The 19395-nt window shown below is 64.1% G+C and overlaps 1 protein-coding gene across 3 annotated transcripts in view; it reads left to right on the top strand.

Moving 5' to 3' along the window:
* The window catches only part of SHISAL1 (shisa like 1), a 134840-nt gene that overhangs the window by 66504 nt on the left and 48941 nt on the right, over window positions 1–19395 (top strand). For all 3 annotated transcript variants that reach the window (XM_053894654.1, XM_053894655.1, XM_053894656.1), the window contains exon 2: window positions 17145–17240. In XM_053894654.1, the coding sequence (XP_053750629.1) occupies window positions 17174–17240 (67 nt within the window). In that variant the 5' untranslated portion in view covers window positions 17145–17173. The remainder of the gene's footprint in view (window positions 1–17144; window positions 17241–19395) is intronic.

Here is a 19395-nt window from a genome sequence, read left to right as displayed (position 1 = left end):
CCGCCTGCCGCCTCCCGCTCCGTGCCCAGTGCAGGGCTGGGCAACCAGGGTCTCAGAGGGGCAACCGGCCCTGGCCCCGGCCTCCACCGGGGGGCCGTCAGTCCGCAGGGGCCTCAGGCGTGGGCGTCGCCAAGGTGGGCGCCCGGAGCTCGCCACCTCCTGTGCCAGACCCCAGGGGGGGAGGCATGCAGAGCCCCCCTCTCCGCTCCAGACAGAGGCATCCACGTGCCAAGGACAGGTGTCTGTCTAGTTCAGTTCTGCATCCTCAGGGCTGGAGTCCGGAGTGGCACCTACTAGGTGCTCACTGAAAGTTTCCTGCCCGCGAGATGGACGGGAGGGAGGCAGGAGCGAAACTGGGGGTTTGAATGGAGCGATCTGCTCACTGGTCCCATGTCTGGTAGCGGAGGTGAGGGCACTGGAACCAGATCTGTCTCCCCAGTACCTGGATGTTCCCCGTCCCCCCCATCCCTGAGGCCAGCAGCTAGGTCCGGGACACCCAGGGGGCCTCCCACCCACCACCCCTTCCTTTCCCAGGCGTGGCCTAGCCTACACCCCTGACACACCAAACGTGGATTCATTTTTCACAGCTTGAGCCAAATGCTGACTGTTTTAAAAGAGGCTTGTTCCGGGGCGCCTGGGTGGCTCTGTCGGTTAAGCGGCCGACTTCGGCTCAGGTCAGGATCTCACGGTCGGTGGGTTCGAGCCCCGCGTCGGGCTCTGTGCTGACAGCTCGGAGCCCGGAGCCTGTGTCAGATTCTGTGTCCCTCTCTCTCTGCCCCTCCCCCGCTCACACTCTGTCTCTCTCAAAAATAAACAAACGTAAAAAAAAAAAGTAGCCCGTTCAGTGTGAGGCCAGAGCAGCACAGAGGGGAGGGCCGGGAGCACAGATTCTCCCAGCTTCCCAGTCTGATTGTCCCCCAGGAGAATGGCCCCCGGGGGCCGTGTGTGAGCTGAGTTCTGGGGATGAAGGAGTTCAGTCAGGGGCCAGATCTGCCGGGAAGTCCTGAGTGTGGGGCGAGGGCCGGGACTCCAGCATCCGGTGGGAAATGGGACCAGCTGATTCCAAAAATGGTCTCTCCTCTGCTTTCCCCCAGGCCTCAGGAGAGGGGGAATTTCTCTGCGGTTTCATTTCAGGAAAGCGGCAGCTCCCTCCCTCCCCCCCACTTCCTCCCCATTGCCCAAGGCCAACAGCCAGAGGCCCAGAAAGAACCTTGACTTGGAAACCAGACCGGCTGGATGCCAGTAGCTCAGCGCCCCCCCGTGACCTTGGGCAGGTGACACAACATCTCAGTTTTCTCATCTGCAAACTGGGAGCAGAAGCCCCGCCTCCTTTTTAAAGATTAAAGGAGGCGGCCTTTGTCAAATGCTGTCCCAAGGCTGGATACGCTGTAGGTGCTCAAGAAATAGTCTCTTTCTCCCGTTTCCCCCCCTGTACAGAAGGCCAGTGGTTACATACAGGCTAACCTCTTGCTTGGGTTCTGCCTCCACAGCCTGGATCCCCTGGGCTCTTGTCCAAGGAGGGGTCCCCCGACTGACCGTGGGGCGCGGGGAGGGGATGCCGCGGCCCAGACAGCCGTGTGAGCCCCAAGTGTAGACGCCCCCCTCCCTCCGCCGTGCCGCGGATGGGAGCGTTGTGGCAGGTGTGGCCAGTTTGACACTGTGGAGGGAGCCCTGTGCCAAGAATCTAGAAACCTGGGTACCAGTCCCAGGTCTGCTTCTAATAAGCTATGTGACCCCCCTCCCCGCCCCCCCCCCAGAAATGACAGCCCCTGGGAGGCCTCTCGTGTCCACCTGAGGCTAATCATCCCCCTTGGAGCGCTTCTCAGGGTCACGTGTGACCACCTCACCTAGGAGAACACGTAACTGCTCTAAGCAAACCTCCACGAAGGATGGGCAGGGAAGGGCAGCCCTGTTTCCTGGCCACCGACTGACCACCCGGCAGGGCCCTGGGTTCACGTATACGATCTCATTTAATCCTCACCCCACCCCCCCACGAGTCGGGATTAGCACCCCCCCTTCGCAGGGAAGGGGGGAGGCGCAGACAGGCTAAGGGGTCCCAGGGCAGCCGCGCGCCCTCCCTCAGGCCAGCCCCGCACCCCTGTCCTCTCTCTGGCCACCCTCTGCCAGGCTCGGGCCCGGCACCTGCCGCCTCGTGGAATTCTGCCCTCCCCGGCCCAGCCCTGGCCGGGCTTCCTGCTGGTGGAGCTCTTTCATGAATGCTTTTGGATGGGACCTCTCCGTTCCCCAGAAATCTTTGAGCCCACGCTCCCCCAAGCGGCACGCTAATTAGACCTCCATAACACTGTTACCTTGATGTCAACCTAGGCTATAAAACTGAGCGAGTTTCTCGCTGAGCAATGTTCCGTCTTGAAAAGCAGGGAGCCGGCCTTGCTGGGCAGGGTTCAGGCCGCGGAGGCCCCGTGTGAAGGAGGTTCGCCCTCCGGGGGCCAGACTCTGCCCTGTCGCTGTCAGGGTGAACCTGGATGGGCCTCCAGGGCCGGGGGGAGGGCTGCGTAGGCCTGAGGCACTGGTCTTCCCTGAGCGGGGAGAGGAGGCGCTCAGAGCAGTTCCCTGCGATTCCAGAAGCCTGCTCTTGACCCCACCCCTGACAGGGCCGACCGTGGTGACCTCAGGCCTGAGAGCTGGCTTCTCTCCGGGTCACCTAAGACCATGTGATACTGCTGTTCCCCTGGACAGGATGGGGACTCGGGGAGTGTGTCTGAAAGGGGCGGGAGGGCCTTCCCTCTGTCGCGGAACCCCTGTGCCTTCCACCCCTCACGGGGGTCTGGTGGCCGACCCCTCACTCCTCCTGGGAGGTCCGTCGTGGGAGGGGCTGGCAGAGGGAGGCCGCAAAGCCCAGGGGAGGGGTGACCACGGGGCTGGGGATGGCTGCGAGGCGCTCGTGGGGGGTGCCAGGGGCCCCGCGAATGGAGATGAGCCAGAGGAGGAGGCTGTCCAGGTCTGGGTCGCAGGGGTGAGCAGCGTTTCATAAGCGCTCGGGGAAGATGGCTGGGAGCCGCTTCCTGCCACCTTTGGGAGTGTCCTGTTTCCCCCGGCTGTCGGGACACCGCCACCAGGGAGCCCTCTTAGGTGTGGAGGGCCCCCGATGAGGCCAGAACCGGCTCCCGTGGGGCCAGACCGGCCAAGCGGGGGTGGCAGAGATGCTCTTCCGAGGGGCGTCAGGGCCTGGCTGGGCTCCTGCCGGCTGCTGGCTCACCTCCCGCTCTGGCGGCTTCGGTGCCAACTATGCGGAGCGTGGGCGGCCGGCTCGTTAACCCCCAGAAGCGGAGCGGGTCCAGGGGTGACTCGGGCGGGGGGCCCCCCCGACCCCAGACCAGCGGGTGGCGGGGGGGGGGGGGGGGTTCAGAGCGCCAGGTCGAGTGAGGGAGCCAGCGGCGCACGCACCCTCCCTGTGGTCTCCTTTATGGTCCTATTTGCATAATTTTGAACTTGATTGGCCTGAAGGCAACTTCGCTTAATCACAGCTGACAAGTCTCTGGTTGCAACAGCAGCTGCTGCCGATTAGCTGCCGAGTCGGTGCCGAGGTTTGTTAGAACCCGCTTGGCGGCCCCTCCCCCAGCTCCCCCCCCCCCCCCCCCCCCAGTCCCTGCTCATCAGACCCCGAAGGAAGGAAGGAAGGAAGGAAGCAAGCGGCAGGGCCCGGGGGGCCGCCTGGAGAGGCCGCTGCCTGCTCCCCAGCGTGTGCTGTCGCCCAGGGCCTCTCGAACTCGCAGGTGCCGGCCCGGTTGGCAGGCGGGGCGGCCCAGGGGCCCGTGTCTCCAGCCAGCTCCCGGGAGGTGCCCCGGAGGCCGGTCTGTGGACGGCACGGTGGGTATGGAGGCTCTGACGCAGGGGCTCAGCGGCCCCGGGCCGCCTGGTTTTGTTAATAAAGTTTCATTGGAACACAGCCTCACCCACGTGCTCAGGATGGGGTACGGTGCGACGATGGCCGGGCTGAGTCGTTACAACCAAGATCAAGCGGCTCAGAGGACAGGTGCCTTAGGCCCTTTCCAGAAACCATCTCCTGACCTCTGAGCAGCCCAGTGGTTCCCCTGCGTGAGCGGGTGTCGGAATCCCCCAAAAGCCGGTATGAAGGTGCGGGTTCCGAGATCCCGTGTTTCTAGCCGGCTCCCAGGTGGGGCGCAGGGCCGCTCTCCAGGCCCCCCCGGCCCAGCCACCTTACCACAGTCTGCGCGCTTCTCGTTCTAGTCCACAGCATCCTCAGTAGACAGAACGGGACGCCTCGGGTCCGAGAGGTCCCTCGATTCTCCAGGGTCCTGAGCTGGTAGAGGCTCTGACTCTTCCCCACCACATAGAGCATCCTCGATGTAGGTGCCTCACCCCAGGGTGAACGTGCCCAGGTGCATCACACCCCGGTTACTTGGCTCGGTCGGGTTTTTTAACGTTTATTTATTTTTGAGAGAGAAAGAGAGAGTGTGAGTCGGGGAGGGGCAGGGAGAGAGGGGGACACAGAATCCGTAGCGGGCTCCAGGCTCCGAGCCGTCAGCGCAGAGCCCGACGTGGGGCTCGAACCCACGAACCGCGAGATCGTGACCTGAGCCCCCCCGCCCAGGCGCCCCTGGCTCGGTCTGTTTTGAATCTGGGTTCCACGCTGGGGCCGCTGTTAGTAACAGCAATGCCTGAGCAAGTCACGTGATGCTCTCATCCTCCTTGGGTAGGAGAGCGCCATCATGGGGGGTCAGGGTCAAGGGCACGGCTGAGAGCACCTGGCGCCTCGCGGGGGCTTTGCTGTCTGCAGAGTGGCGGGCAGTGGCTTCCGTTTGGCATCCTCTTCCCCTCAGGCACCCATCCTGCCGTCCCTGGATCCCCTGGCGTCCCTGTGAATGGCCAAGGGCACCTCGCACACGACTTGACCTCCGTCTCCCTCATTTCCCCATGACCCGCAGCGGGGAGAGGCAGGGCGCCCACTTACAGAGGGGGACACCGGACCTCCCGGAGGCGGGTGACCTGTCCAGGCAGGTGCAAGGTGGCGTTGGGGTCCTGTGCCTGTGTCACGTCAGGTGGGTCCACCAGGGCAGGTCAAATTGTGGAGTTAACATGGGAGGAGGGGTCATGACCGGTGTCCCCCGTGTACAGGCGAGGAAGCCAAGGCGCAGAGAGTTTATGACCAGGAAGTACTCAAGGGGACAGGACACTCACCGGGAGGAGGCTGGAAATCCACATGGAGACAGATCCTTAGGGGCGTGGGGAAACCCCAGCGCCAGGCCAAGAGCCTGGGAGGTAGACCCGAGCACAGGCAGCCTTTCTGGAGAACTCTGCCAGGCCAGCCCCGTGCAGCCGCCCCCGCCCGTCACGCCCGGGGGGTTGGCTCCCCAGTGCCTGGGGGTTGGGACTATTTACAGTTGATGGGGGAGGGGCATAATCTTTTTTTTTGTTCATGTTTTTTAGCATTGATTTTATATTTTAAAACGGTGCTTTTTAAGTGTACTTATTTATTTAGAGAGAGACGGCCGGGGAGGGGCAGAGAGAGAGAGAGAGGGAGAGAGAATCCTAAGCAGGTTCTGTGCCATCACCACAGAGCCCGACGGGGGGCTCGAACTCACGGTCTGTGAGATCATCACCTGAGCCGGATCCAAAAGCCGACGCTTGACCGACTGAGCCACCCCGGCGCCCCGCGCGTTGATTTGACATTTTATTGCCTGGACTGCGGGCCGGGGAATGAGGTTGGCTCCTCCCCTGGTGCTCTCCCACTGTGATCCGTGCCAAACCCTCTTTTTTTACTCGTTTGTCCCCTGATGACATAATAAACATTCCCAAACCCGCCACCCAACGCGAGGGCTGGAACATTGGCCCCGGGTGCCCTCCCTCGCCCCCTGCCCCCCGCAGGACCCAAGCGTTATGTTCGCTCCCTTCTGTGCCCGGTCACGGCCACATGCCTCCTTCAAGAGCGCCTGTTCCTCTCCAGCTGTGTTTAGTCTCGGAAAGTGGACCATGCCGAGTTGGATCTGGGGACCTAAATTTCTCCCTCAGCCCTGGGTTGCTAAAATGCCCCGTGACGTCCGGCGTGGCTGTGTTCCAGTGTTGGGCACACCGCGGTGCATTTTCCCATCTGTCCCCTTGGGCTGTCCCCAGGGCTTTGCTCTTCTACACCGCGCTACCGAGAACATTCTCGTGCGTGGTCCCCGCGGGCCAACAGGGCCGTCCCTGAGCCTGGGAGGGGCGTTGGTGCCCTTTACCGTGCAGAGCTGGGCACCCACTCTGAGATGTGGTGACATCAGCCTCCCCCGGGCCTCCCCGAGCTTGCTGAGGACTCGGGTTTCCTCCAGGTGTCCTGTGTCCCGGCCCACCAGGCTGGCCGGTGGGTCCTGTCCCACGTAGGGTGGTCACAGAGAGTCCTGTGACACTCCAGCCACCTGTCTGTGTATCATGGTTCTCGGGATCTGGCACGCAGCGGGTTTGCTTTGAATCGTATCGTAAAAACGTCGAGGCGGGCCGGGCTCAGAGAGGTGCGGGAGCATGCCCAGGGTCGCACAGCTGAGAAGTGGCAGAGCCGGGACCCCAGCCCGACTGTCGGGACCCCAAGCTCCGAGCCCGCCCTCCGGCTCCCTCTCCCCTTGGTAAACGCGTTTGTGGCACTGAAACAGCCCTCGCGTCCGTCCGCCTCCCCCCTGTTCCTCTGCCGGGAACGCCCCCATCCCCCCACCCATCTCTCGGGAGGCCACTCTGGTCGAGTCCCAGCTCTGCCACTGACTAGCCGGGTGGCCCCCGGGCCGAGTTGAGATGAGAAATGCCTGGTTCCTCACCTGTGAATCGCGGATAATCCCGACTCCTCCTGGTCCCGAGGCTTAAATAAATACTGGCCCCCAACCCCACCAGGCTGGGGCGGCACTTCCACTGGGCCCCACGGCCCCCGCTTTCCCCGTGCTGGGGGCCTCTGCCCACCTGGGCCGTGGCGGGACACAGGGGCCCCAGCCCAGTCTGGACTTGGTGGCCCGCAGGGTGCCTGTTCTCCCAGGGGATGAGAAAGGGGGTTTATCTGTGGCGCAGCTCAGGCCACGTGGGAGTGCAAGGGTAGAAGGGAAGGGGAGGGAGCCGGCCTCCTTTGTGGCCCAGCTGTAAATCTTTCAACCTCCCCTGTCCACCCGGCTCCTCGGGGTGGCCTGTGCACTCACCCAGCTCTGGCCAGCAGAGGACCGTGTGGACAGACGGAGGGGCCCCCACAGAGTCATGGCCAGCACCTCCCTCCCCCCTCCAATGCAGGCCCAAGAATGCACGAAAGTGCCTGGCACACAGTAGGTGCTCAGATGCCCCCCCCCCCCCCCCCCCCCCGCTTCACTCGCTTTGTCTTTGCTCTCTTTTCCTGTCCCCTCCCCGCCCAGGAGCGCAGCCCCCTTCGTTGCTGGTGGTCTTCACGAATGATGCCCGTTGGCATGTCCCCTGTGCCCGGAGCGCTCACCTGGGCCCTGATAGGTGAACGGGGTCTCCTCCCCCTTCCTCTGCCTCCCCTCCCGTCTCCCTTTGCACCTCTTGGCCTCTGCCGAGCTGCGCTCAGTGCTGGAACGCTCTCTCCCCCAGGCCCACCCTCTCCTGGTCTGGACCGGGCCTGCTTACCTGTCAAAGCTCAGCTTCCCTGGGGTGCCCCCGACCCAGACCAGGTCAGCCCCCTCCCCCCCATCTGCTCCAATGCCCTGAGTCACACATGTGGGTATTTGGTTGGCTTTGTGAGGATGGGGCGGGTCTGTTCGGCCCAGCGGGCTGCAGCCCCCAGCCCAGCGTCATGCCTCGAATGGAATGGAAGAAAGAAAGAAAGAAAGAATGAATGGATGCATCCGTGCATGCCTCCGTGGTCCCTCCTGGCACCCCTTCAGGGTGGGCGTGTTATCTCCACCTACAGGTGGGAACCCGAGGCTTGTCTCTGGCTTCTGTTCTCCCCTGTGAGGAGGGGTCCCGGGGCCAGGGCCCCGCACACCGAGGGAGGCCGGAGTAGAGGCCCCGGCGTTGGGAGAGAAATCGAGGCCACCCTCCAGACGGGCGTTCGGCGGGCCTGTCTTTCCTCTTCCTGCCCTGACACAGTGATTCATTCTTCATGTGATATTTTTGTGTTTCTCTAGTGGGGAAAAAAAATGCCGCTGGGATTTCTAGGGGTTGTTTTAGCTCCATGGTGCCGCCAGATAATTCCAGGGAACAGACGGAGGCAGAGGATTGGCAACTTGCAGAGTGCCCCTCGATGGCCTCAGCTAAGCCCTCCCCTTAACCAGGGAGGAAACTGAGGCTGAGTGGGGGGGGTGGGGGGGAGCCGCTTGCCCTGTGACCCGGGGTGGCACCGAGGGGAAAGAGCAGAACACCCGGGGCCTTCAGCAGGACTAGGACTTCCGGCTCAGCCTCCCTCAGCTGTGTGCCCTTGTCCGGGCCTCAGTTTCCTCACCTGTGACGTGGGGAGAGCGGCAGTGCCTGCCTCCAACAGTCGAGGGAGTACCGTGCAGGAAGTGTGCAGAAGGGGCCCAGGGCAGGGGCTCAAGGAAGGGGGCCACAGAAACAGGCCGAGTTGAGAACTTGAACCCAGAGCCCAGCTGGCTGGGGGGAGGGCGTTGTAGAGGGGAGAGAGCCCTACCAAGGAGAAACTGGAAGAATGTGTTCTTGAGGGGGGCATTGGAGGAGACAGTGGTTTCTAGGTTAATGGTAACCTGCACACTATTTTGGTTACAACACCCCAGCACCCCACCCTACAGTTTGCAGAGAGCTCTCCTCCCTGGGTGGAGAGGTGAGCAGGTGTTATCATGCCCCACCTGGGTTCCCTGGCCCCAGAGTTGGGGTTTGGGGTTTCTTGGCTAAGGTCACTGGCTTCCACCATGAGGCTAATGCCCAGGGTCACTGGCGATGACGGTAGAAATCGGGACCCGGTCTCCGTGGGAGGAGCAGGCATATTGCTGCTCTCTGCCTGGATCTACGCTGTTTCTTCTGAAAGCCTGCTCTTGGCAGTAAGGTGAATCTGGCATCCAGACCAGTGAGTGTGGACAGTTTCTACTCCTTGGGCAGCAACTATTTATTTAGCGCCTGCTGGATGCTAAGTTTGGTAGGGGCCTGAGAGGCACAGAAGTGCCCCCTGCCCCAGAAGCTCGCACCGGGCAGGGAAGTGATGAGCCAGCCGTCAGAGCGAAGGCTGTTGGCGCTGACCAAAGGCACAAGCACAGCATGGAGGGAAGCACTTCAGAAATTCACGGGCAGGCATGGCTTCAAACACACCGCCGTTTGCTAAGGGGCACACAGGAAGCTCTAAACCCCTGGCTTTGGGAACAGTGGGCGACACCAGACGGGAGCCCCTTTCGGAGTACTTGCTAGATGCTAGGTGCTCTGCTGTGCTTCTGGTCCTTTCTGTCCCCAGTCCCCCAGCAAGGTGGGGGCACGGTTCCCGTCTCACAGACGAGGAACCCGAGGCCAGTGACGTAACTTGTCTAGAACACCCGGCTAGTGGACGGCAGGGCTCGGATTCCAGGCCAGGTGACGTCACCGCCCCCCCGCCCCCGGCAACCACCGTGAGCCCGTTTGCAGTCAGGCAGCCCCGAGTTCGGGTCACGGCCCTGCCACCTTCCAGGTCCAGGCAAACCATTTAGTCTAAGTCAGGGTTTTTTTTTAATCTGAAAAACGGGGCCGACGATGCCTGCACTCATTCACTACTCCTGCAGGTGTTTACCAAGTGCCTACTATGTGCCAGCCCCGATGCTGCTTATGGCGACAAGCAGCAATGGCACGGTCTCAGCAGGGCCGGCTTCGCGGGGCTGTGATTCACGCAGTCGTCCTGCCCTCGCTGTCCAGAGATACCGACTTAACTTGGTTGCAAAGGCCCGCGTTTTCCATTTTGCACCGGGCCCTGCGAATTATGTCAGCGGCCCTGGGTCCCAGCCCTTGTCCGGCTTGCGGCCCCGTGGAAGAGGCAGATGTGCTCAGAGGGCCACCGTGCCGGGCACGCCACGGAAGCTACCATCTGTGTTTGAAGGAAAGGTGGACGGGCTTCGAGCACGACGGCAGGGGTCAAGGGACCCGCTCTGATCTGGCTTCCTGCGGGCGTCTCGCCTCCTGGAGTGTTCATCCCCAGCCTTCACATCTCGGAGCGAGACGGTCACGGCCTTGAAGTGGGTGTCGTCCTGAAAACAAACATTCGCGAACTCGGGGTGAGGTCTGTGCCGCCAAGGGCGGGCCCTGGGAGCCCGGGGACCTGCTGGAGGTCAAGTCACCGCTGCCGCTGTGTGGGCTTACACGCGTGTGCGCGTGTGTGCTGCCTCGCGTGTGGACGCGCTCATCGGTGAGCGCAGACGGGGCACAGGAGCAGAGCGCGGGGTTTGAATCCGGGCCCTGCCCCCTCCCCCCCCGCCTGCACCCTGGGAAGGGCGTCGGTACAGGCTCGGGTTGGGGCGTGGCTAGAAGCGAGTGAGCTCCTGGGTGACGCTCATCCCGGCCCTGGGGACAGCCCTCAACAGCTGCCAGCTGCTGCCTCCCCATTAGTGCCAGCGCCTGTCTCTTGGGCACCTGCCGCCCGCAGGACGGTCTGTGAGTCCCCAGAGGGCCCTGCCCTGGGGAGTGCTAATCCACAGCGCTCCTACCACCGCTAGAAGTAGAAAGAAGGTGCAAGCTTAGCCACTAACTCATGGTGGGATCAGTCGCTTCCTGGCTCTACCCCCCAGACCACAGTCCCGTGGCGGCCGGACTGTGTCCGACTTGCTTGTGTCTGCCCTGCACTGGGTTTGGCCCCCAGTGGAGCCCATTAGGCATTCGCTGAACGGGCCTCCAGAAGAGGGGCCTCTCCCCGGACCGTGGGGTGGGGGTGGGGGTGGGGGTGGGGGGGCGTAGCCGAGGCGGCTGCCCAGACCGGGTGGCATTTGAGCTGGGCCTCGCAGGCTGGCCTGATGGGGACGGGGGAGCTGGGGAAAGGGCTGCCCAGGGAAGGGCCAGGCGGAGCAAAAGCCTAATCCTGTGCCCTGATCTCCGCCACCAGGCGCCCAGGAGGCCGGGGCGGGACCTGTCCTCGCCCTGCCGTGGGCCTGGCCTTGGAGGTGCTCCTTCCACCTCGCCCGCCCCTCGTGCACCCCTGCGGGGGAGGGGCACGGTGGGACACGTATGCGTTGGTGACAGGCATGTCACTGGTCACGTGTTCGTTGTTCCCAGTGCCGGAGATTCCGGGCTCGGGTGGCCAGGTCCCAGGGGTGAGGCCTGCGTTCCCATGGGTTCCTCTCCCGGTTTGCAGTCAAGGCAGGGCACCAAGCACACAGGCAGCACGGTCCTGTCCACGCTGGTGCCGGGGGAGCCCCCATGACAATCCTGAGGCAGGGGCAAGGCCAGAGTTTCAGGAACCCACCCAGGGGAGTGAGAGAGTCCGGGGGAGAAAACCTTCCTGGGAGACGGACGCCCCAGCCGAGCCTTGAAAGCTGGGCCGGAGTTGTCCGGCTGTAGGAGAGGGGAAGGGTGTCCCAGGCGTGGGGGGGAACAGCATGTGCAAAGGCCCAGCGGAGAGGGCTGACACTCGACGAGCAGAGAGAGTAAGGAGGTGGGAGCAAGGCCCAGACCGTGCAGGGCCTCAGGAGTGAGCGTAGACTTGAGCCCCGGGGCTGGCAGGACTCCCGAGGAGGAGCACTGCTGGTCCGATGGGTCCAATGGGCCCACCAGGACCTGGATGGCTGTGCGAGGCTGGTGCCGTTCACCGGCTCTGTGTCGGGCGCTCTGATGAATCACCTCACTCCATTGTCACAAGGGTCCTGTGGATTAGATACTATTTTTATCCCCATTCTAGGTCCCAAGAGACCGGGGAGCCTTGTCCCAGGCCACTTGGGGTGTGGTTACAAAGGCGGAGCCAGGACTTGGCCCCAGACGGCGTGGTCCAAGCTCCGGCCCCCAACTTCCAGGCCACGCTGCCCTTGACCCCGTCCGGGCGGGAGGAGGCGCTTGGCCACGTCCAGTGGGGGAGGGTGGGGTGGCCTGAAAAGGGGCCGGTGGACGCCCAGAGAGGATGTGGCATCTCTGGGCGCCCGGCCTGGGGTGGCTTTGGCAAGCCCGTCAGCACAGCCCCCAGGCCCTGCCCCTCGTCCCTCCCTCGCCCAGCCTGGCTGATGAGAAAACAGATCGCTTGTTGTTCCCGGGGGGACTTCATTCACCCTCCTCAGCTCTGTTTCTCGCCACATGCCCTCCTTCCTCTCCTCTCCAGCCTCGCCAAATTCGGTGTTTAAAAATAATCCTCGAATCTGGGAACAGCAGTCCCTGGCTGACCCGAGGGGTGGACCGCAGAGAGGCATGCCCGACTCGTGATTCTGGATGCGGTCAGAGCTCAGGGGAGTCCTGCTCATCCAGAACGTTCTCCCAGTTATTTGAGTTTTATGGCTGGCCAACGAGCCATTTACCAATTTCCAAGGAGATAGAACCCAGGACAATAAATCTGATCTGTCTGTGGGAAATGGGCTCTCTCGGGGGTGCCGGGGAGGACCTGGAAACTCCTGCAGGTCTGAGATGGAGAGCAAGATATAGGCCGGGTTGGCCTCCTGTCTGAGCCGCTGAGTGGCTTACGTGACCCTGAGCCTCAGTTTCCTTCTTTCCGAGCCGCGTTTGGTGATCTGCCTCTCCCGCCTGGGACGGAATTAGCTGAGATTACCCAGTGAAAAATCAGTGCCCGCTACTCAGGGAATGGGGGTGGGGGGGTGGCGGTGCTCAGCCAGAGAAAGCCGGACCCAGGGCCGCCCGGCGGGAGGAAGGGTGCCCGCCCTTCCCCACAGGGTCACCTGTGGGGGTCTCAGGGGGCAGTACCTGATGGCACGACACCCCCTTTTCACCTGAACTCAGAGTCCCTGAACCCACGTCCCCCGCTGCAGACCCTGCGAAGGCTTGGGCTTTGTAAATGTTGGTCCTGTGGATCGTGTCACCCCTGCGAACAGACCAAGGAGCACAGCTGGCCACCGAGGCCACGGACCTTCCAAAGCCACTTTCTGACCCAGCCGGGGACGGCTTCTGAGTTTTGCTGTCTCGTTAGAAATGGAATTTTTATGTAACTTCCCGCGTGACGGCGATGGGTGTTTCTTCCTCCACAGACTCAGCCTTCGGTTCTGGCACCTGAGCTGCCCCCAGCACCCGGGGAGGTAGGGCAGTGCCCCCTCCGTGGGCCCCCACGCCCCCACCCACAAGGCTGTGGCTTCCGCTGCCCCCTCCCATCCCCCTGCCTTGACTCATGCCCAGGCAGCCCCGGGGTGGGGGTGGGGAGCACAGCCGGGCCGTGGAGTCTGAGCAGACCGGTTCTGGACGGGGGACAGATGTGACCGCAGTGCGTCCTGGGCCCACACGCCCGCAGTATGCTGGCCCCGAGGCCACTCTTGCTTCAGTACCCCTCTCCCCGCCCGTCCCAGGCAGGCCTGACGGCCTGAGGCCGGTGTTGGCCAGACTCTGGAGCCCAGGCTCCGTGGCCGTGGCCCCCAGCTGGCAGGGCCCCGGCCCAGGACCCTCATGGCCTGGTGGAAGAGAGCATGGGGACCGGTCACAGAAGGTAGAGCTCCTGGGCGTCCGTGCCTGGCCCCACGCCCTCTTCCCTGTCCCTGGAACCCGGCTCGGACCCTGTTCCAGAGTGGGGGTTAGTGAGCAGGTATCGAGAGAACAGGTGGATGAAGAAATGTGTTAACGCTTTAATGAGAGAAATGATGGCACACGAGCGGTCCCTCTGGAGGGACAAACTTCTCCCAGCTGATGGGGTCAAGGCAGGCCTCCTGGAGCCACTTCTAGGGTGGCACAGGATTTGGGCTCCCAGGAGTGAGAGGAGGACACAGTCCCCCCCCGCCCCCCAGGATATGGAGGGCTGTGTAGGGGCAGGCTTGGCAGGAGGGAGTGCAAGGCAGAGGTGGAACCCCCCACCCCTCCCCAACCCCGGGATTCATTCAACAAACCCACCGGCCCTTGGACTGGAGTCCTGGCTCCCAAACTGGGGCCGCCCCATCCTACAAGGGCCAGGGCCCGGGAGTCTGGAGACCCGTGTCAGCCCTCTGTGGGCCTCGGCTTGCTCACCTACAGAATGGAGCCATGGAGGGGCTGTGTCAGGGGACCTGTCACTCCCCACCCCCGCGGTGCGTTTTCCCCGGATAGATCCTTGGGTTTCCTAAGTGCAGATCCTTGCTAAGCACTTTGAAATGCTTTAATCTCCTTCATCCTCCCAGGAGGGCCCTGAGGGAGGCGGGGAGGAGGCCCAGACTCAGAGCAATTAAGCAGCTTACAGCCCGTGGGGCTCCGGTGGGCGCAGAGAGGCCCGCAGGAGAGGTGGGGGGGCCCTTCCCCAGGGGCTGACGCCACGTCAGCCTGAGTCACCACCCCATGAAGGTGTTTCAGCTCTGTCTTGCACTCACGCCATCCCCCACTGGCTCACGTTCTAGAAGAACAACACCCGGCAGCCTCGGTCCACCCCGCTGCCCGCGCTCCGGGTGAGAGGGAGGCCCGAGTGGCCGGCCGGGCCCAGCCGTCTGCTCCCCGCGTTTGGCCTGGAGTCCGGTCCTGTCTCCTCCCTGCCAGGTGTCCAGCCTCTGGGTTTCCCAGGGCGGCTTCCCGCTCTGCCTGCCACCAGTCAGTGGGACTCAGGGCCTCCTCGGACCCCAGCTGGTGCCCCTGTGCCCTCCCTGATGGGGTGGTGAGCTCCGGGGGGCGAGGACAAACCAGCTGTGGTGGCCCCGGGCGCGGGCCCAGAGCAGGTGCCCCAGGACAGTCTGGGGTGGGGAGGGGTGCGGGTCGGAGGGCCATTCCTGTGGACTGCACCCTGCCCTTCCCGGTCCCCTCTTCCAGAACTGTGTTTTCTGGCAGCGAATCTCTACGGCGTGTGCCCTGCTCGCAGACCTTCCCCCGGGAGGTGGAGGGCTCCACCAAATGCGGAGACAGGATGGCACGGACAGCAGAACCAGGATGGAGGGCGCGAGGGCCCCCAAAAACCTGGGGGTACAGCCTGGCCGGGAGGGCGCGCGGGGTCTCCACGGGGCGGGGAGGGGGCTGGCCAGGCCTTGTCCATCCTCACTTTGGGTACGGCTCCCAGGTGAGCGCCCCTCACACCTCAGTGCGGATCCCAGCCCCTCCCGGGGCGATTCCCACGGGAGGGTCCGTGGCAGGGTCCTGGGGCCACCGGAACAAGCCCCACACACCGAGCGCTCGCATGACGGAAGCGTGTGCCCTCACAACCTGGAGGCCAGACATCAAGGGGTGGGCAGAGCTGGATCCTTCCGGGCGGCCCCAGGGAGCGTCCGCGAGGCTCTCCCCAAGCTTCTGGAGGTTTGCCGGCCATCTCTGGGGTTCATTGGCTTGTGGATGCAGCACCCCGGCCTCTGCCTGCAACTTCGCATGGCCTCCCTTCTGGGCATGTCTCTGTCCAAATTTCCCCTTCTTAGAAGGTCACCAGTCATGCTGGATGGGGGTCCAGGGTGGCCTCACCTTAGCTACGTCTGCAAGAATTCTATTCTAAATGAGCGTCCGTTCTGAGGTGCGGGGCTCTTAGGACTGCAGCCTAAGGGTCTGGGTGGACACGGATGCCACAACGGGGTGCCACGAGGGAAGAGTGCGGTGTGCAGAACCAGAACGTGGCGCCTGTGAGGTGCTCAGCAGATTGATCCCCATCCCGAGTCCCTACACCTCCCCGCAGCCACACGCGGCTTACAGCCCCCTGGGACTCAGGTTCAGCCGCACCGTTGACCCAGAGTTTCTCCTTTCCCGCAGCCTCCACTCCCACACGCCTGCAGGGAGGGGGTGGTGTTGGCAAGGTTCAACACCCTGATGTGACGTGGCCACCGAGGGCCAAGGCCCTGCCTCAGGTGGCCTCCTGCTACCCGCACCCCCCGCCCCCACACGGTCTCCCGTTGGCCTCCGGGCTGCTCGCACCCCAGGGCCTTTGCACTTGCTTCTCCTTAGTCTGCAGCACGGTTCCTCCAAACGGCCACAGCCACGCTGCTCGGTCCTGCCTCCCTCGGGTCTGCCGGCCGTCGCCTCCGCCCGAGGCCCTCCCCGACCACCCTGCCTGCGCCCCCCGCACCACTCTGCATCCCTCCTCCGACCCCTGGCTTTATTCCCCCTCGTAGCTTCGTTTCTTGCGGTAAAATACTCATAACATAAACGTCACGTTTTAATGATTTTTAGCGCACCGTTCAGTGGCATCGAGCCCTTTCGCGGTCACCCCTCCCCCCCCATATCCAAGACCCTTTCCAGCCTCCCAGACTGAAACCCTGCCCCCATTGCACACGAACTGCCTGCTCCCCCGACCCCCAGCCCCTGGCGCCCACCGTCCTGCTCGCTGTCTCTGGGACGAGCCCGGGGACCTCATGTGAGTGGAATCCCACGGGGTTTGTCCTTTGGTGTCAGGTTCATTTCACCAAGCGCGACGTCCCCCGGGGTTGATCCGTGCCGTGGCACCGGGTCAGCATCCCCGTCCTGTGGGAGGCCGGATCCTCTCCCGCCGCGTGAATAGGCCGCCTTCTGTTTCCCCACCTGCCCACCCGCGGACACCAGGGCTGTTCCGCCCGTTACCGTCGTGCCCCGTGGCCGCCGTGAACGTGAGTGTGCCAGTGTCTGTGTGCGTCCCGGCCATCAGCTCCTCAGGGCGCGTCCCCGGGAGCCTCGCAGCGTTTTAAATATTCATCTGCTTGTCTGCGCTCCGTCGCTGGAAGGCACGCCGGGCGCGGCCAGAGTCCCCGCGGTTCCACTTGGCGTCTGTTTCCTCCACTGCTGTGCCCCCCGATGCCCGCAAGGTGCCGGGCTCCGGGCCGACTGGCGGAGGGGCTGATGGGAGGCACTGCCAGCGGCCCAGCGGGGAGACCCGGGTCCCGCGGGCCCCCGGAGGTGCCCCGGCCCTTGCCGACCGCCCCCCGCCCGTGCTACACGGCCATTCTCGCCCCCCTGCGCTCCGGGCGTCGGCCCACCGGCCGCAGTCCCTTCCGCACCTGAGCCATCCGTCCGCCTTGGATCAAGTCTCATTTTGCCGTGCAAAGAAGCGGAGGTGACGGTGGCCTGGGGGGTGGGGGGGGGGGGGTCATTCATTCCAGAAAGGAACTTGGATGGTATGGTCTCCATCAGCCCCGGCCCGGCCCCGGCTCCCAGCGCACACGCGTCCCCGCCCGTGTCCCCCCCGCCGGCCAGTGCCTGCACCCGCAGGCGAGGCGGCCCACACCCGGCCTCTCCCGGATCTCGTTACCCAGGCGGCTCTCGACGGACCGATGCAAGCCGAATGATGACCAGTTGTGGCCAGCAGTCCTTGAACGTGCTCGCTGTCCTCTCGTTGCTGATTTCTGCAGGTAGGACCTCCGTGGGTGGCCGGCGGGGAGGGGGGCGGGGGCGCAGGCGGTCCCTTCCCGGGGTCCGCGCTGGCCGGGGCCGGGGTCCGGGTGCTGGCGGGGAGGCGCCCCTCGGCCCCCGGCGTCCCCCCGCTGGTGAGGGCAGCTAGGGTTCGGTGCCCGGCAGGGGGAGCCTCCTGTGTGCTGCGCCCCACGTGCCTGCCACGGGAGCCGGGCTGAGGGCCCTCCTGGGCGTGGTGGGGTTAACGGCGGCTGCCGGCCCCGGGAGTGGTCTCCCCGCGACTTCCTACCTACCCCCCGAAAGCCAGGTCTGAAACGTCGCGGTCATCCCGTTGCACGGATGCGGAAACTGAGGCTGAGCGCCGGACTGGCTAACGGGAGGTGACGGCTAGTGCAGGGGCCGGGGTCCTGACCCGCCTCCCAGGCGTCCCCCGACGGGGCAGGTGGGCTCTCGCACCCCTGTTGGCAAAGATGGGCGTAAAGCAAGCCCTCCAGCTGCCCCAAACCAGAGCTGGCCCGCTGGCGGGCTAAGCCCCGATCGGAGCAAGGCGCCAGCTCGGTCCTCCCCCTCTGTCTCCGTCCGTCCGTCTGTCTGTCTCTCTCTCTCTGTCTCCCCCTCTGTCTCTCTGTGTCTCCCTCCATCTCTGATTCTGTCTCTGTCTGTCTCTCTGTCTCTCTCGTTCGTCCGTTCGTGCCCAGGGGCTCCGCACGCCTGGTGCTCTGGCAGAACTGTTCACACCAGCTTCCTGCCCTTGACCCTTCGTTGAGGGCCTGGTTCAGAAGGAGGCCGCGAAGGGCCCTGGGGGATGAGGGCTCCCAGGACAGCAGAGCCAAAGCCAGGCCAAGGCCCTGGGGACCAAGCTCGTCCCTGACTCCTTTTCGGTGCATTAGCTCATCGGGTCCTCCCTGCCACCCGGGAGACAGGAGGAAGATTCCTCCCCCCCCCATTTTACAGATGAGGAAACTGAGGCTCAAAGAAGGACAGTGAGCTGCCCGAGGCGACACAGTCACACTGCTGTTAGATGATGGCCGTGTTGGCCCAGACTGGTCCCCAAGACGGGGACTCGCTGTGGTCCTCGCTCTCTCCTTGGTGTCCCCTCCCCACCTGGGCTGGTTCTCCTGGTGCCTCAGGACCCACCGGCCTCCTAACAGAGTGTCCCTCTGTCCTCGGGCCCCAGGCACAGCCTGGGACCGCGCTGAACCCAGAAGCCGGGAGGCACAGCCGCATGTTATCCACTCACCTCCCTGCTCGAAGCAGAGCCGATGCTCTGCTGTTTACAGAACCCTCCTCGGGGGCACCCGGGTGCCTCCGTCAGCTCAGGTCATGATCTCACGGTCCGTGAGTTCGGGCCCCACTTTGGGCTCTGCCCTGACTGTGTGGAGCCTGCTTGGGATTCTCCCTCTCCCTCTCTCTCTCTGTCCCCCGCCTCCCCCCGCCCACTCGCACTTTCTCTTCCAAAATAAAGACATAAACTTTCAAAACAAAAACAAAAAACCCTCCTCAGAGCCCCCAGCCATCCGGGACCCCGGTGGTCTCCCCTCTATGTCCGGGACCCTGGTGGTCTCCCCTCTATGTCCGGGGCCCCGGTGGTCTCCCCTCTATGAGGGGAAGGAGGCACGGAGAGGCCGTGATGGCGTGGGTAACCCTGTGTGCTCCAAGATTCAGACCCAGCTGTCCCGGCCCCTAGCCCTGGGCTCCGTCGGCTCTCGCACTCTGTCCCTTGGGAAGCAGGGGTGGCCTCCCCGTCTTTGCCAAACGGCAAAACAGGTGACTCTGACCATCTGTGGCGGCCGGTGGCCAGGGGGACCCTGGGGGATGCCCCGTGCCCTGCCTTACTCAGCCTCCCTCCCCACCCCATCTCTGCACAGCGGGCTCCCCTGAAACCCAGCTCAAAGACACCCCCCCCCCCACCTCCCGCCCCGCCCCGCCCCTTCCCTCCCTGAGCTTCCTCGCCTGTCTGGACGGGGACACTTCCCGCCTCTCGCCCTCACATCCAGCCGTTAGAGCATCCTTCCTCTGGGCCAGTGGGTCCCGGACCCGCGCCCATCAGCCCCCCTGCAGGGCCTGGCCTCACCCCAGCGCTTCTCATTCAGAAGGTCCGCTGAGGGGCCTGAGGAGCTGCATTTGTGACACATCCCCAGGGGATGTAGACGC

This window comes from Panthera pardus, unplaced genomic scaffold (genome assembly GCF_024362965.1).
Source record: "Panthera pardus isolate Hobbes unplaced genomic scaffold, ASM2436296v1 HiC_scaffold_6, whole genome shotgun sequence".
Classification (NCBI taxonomy): Eukaryota; Metazoa; Chordata; class Mammalia; order Carnivora; family Felidae; genus Panthera; species Panthera pardus.
This window is presented reverse-complemented; position numbering and strand designations above follow the sequence as displayed.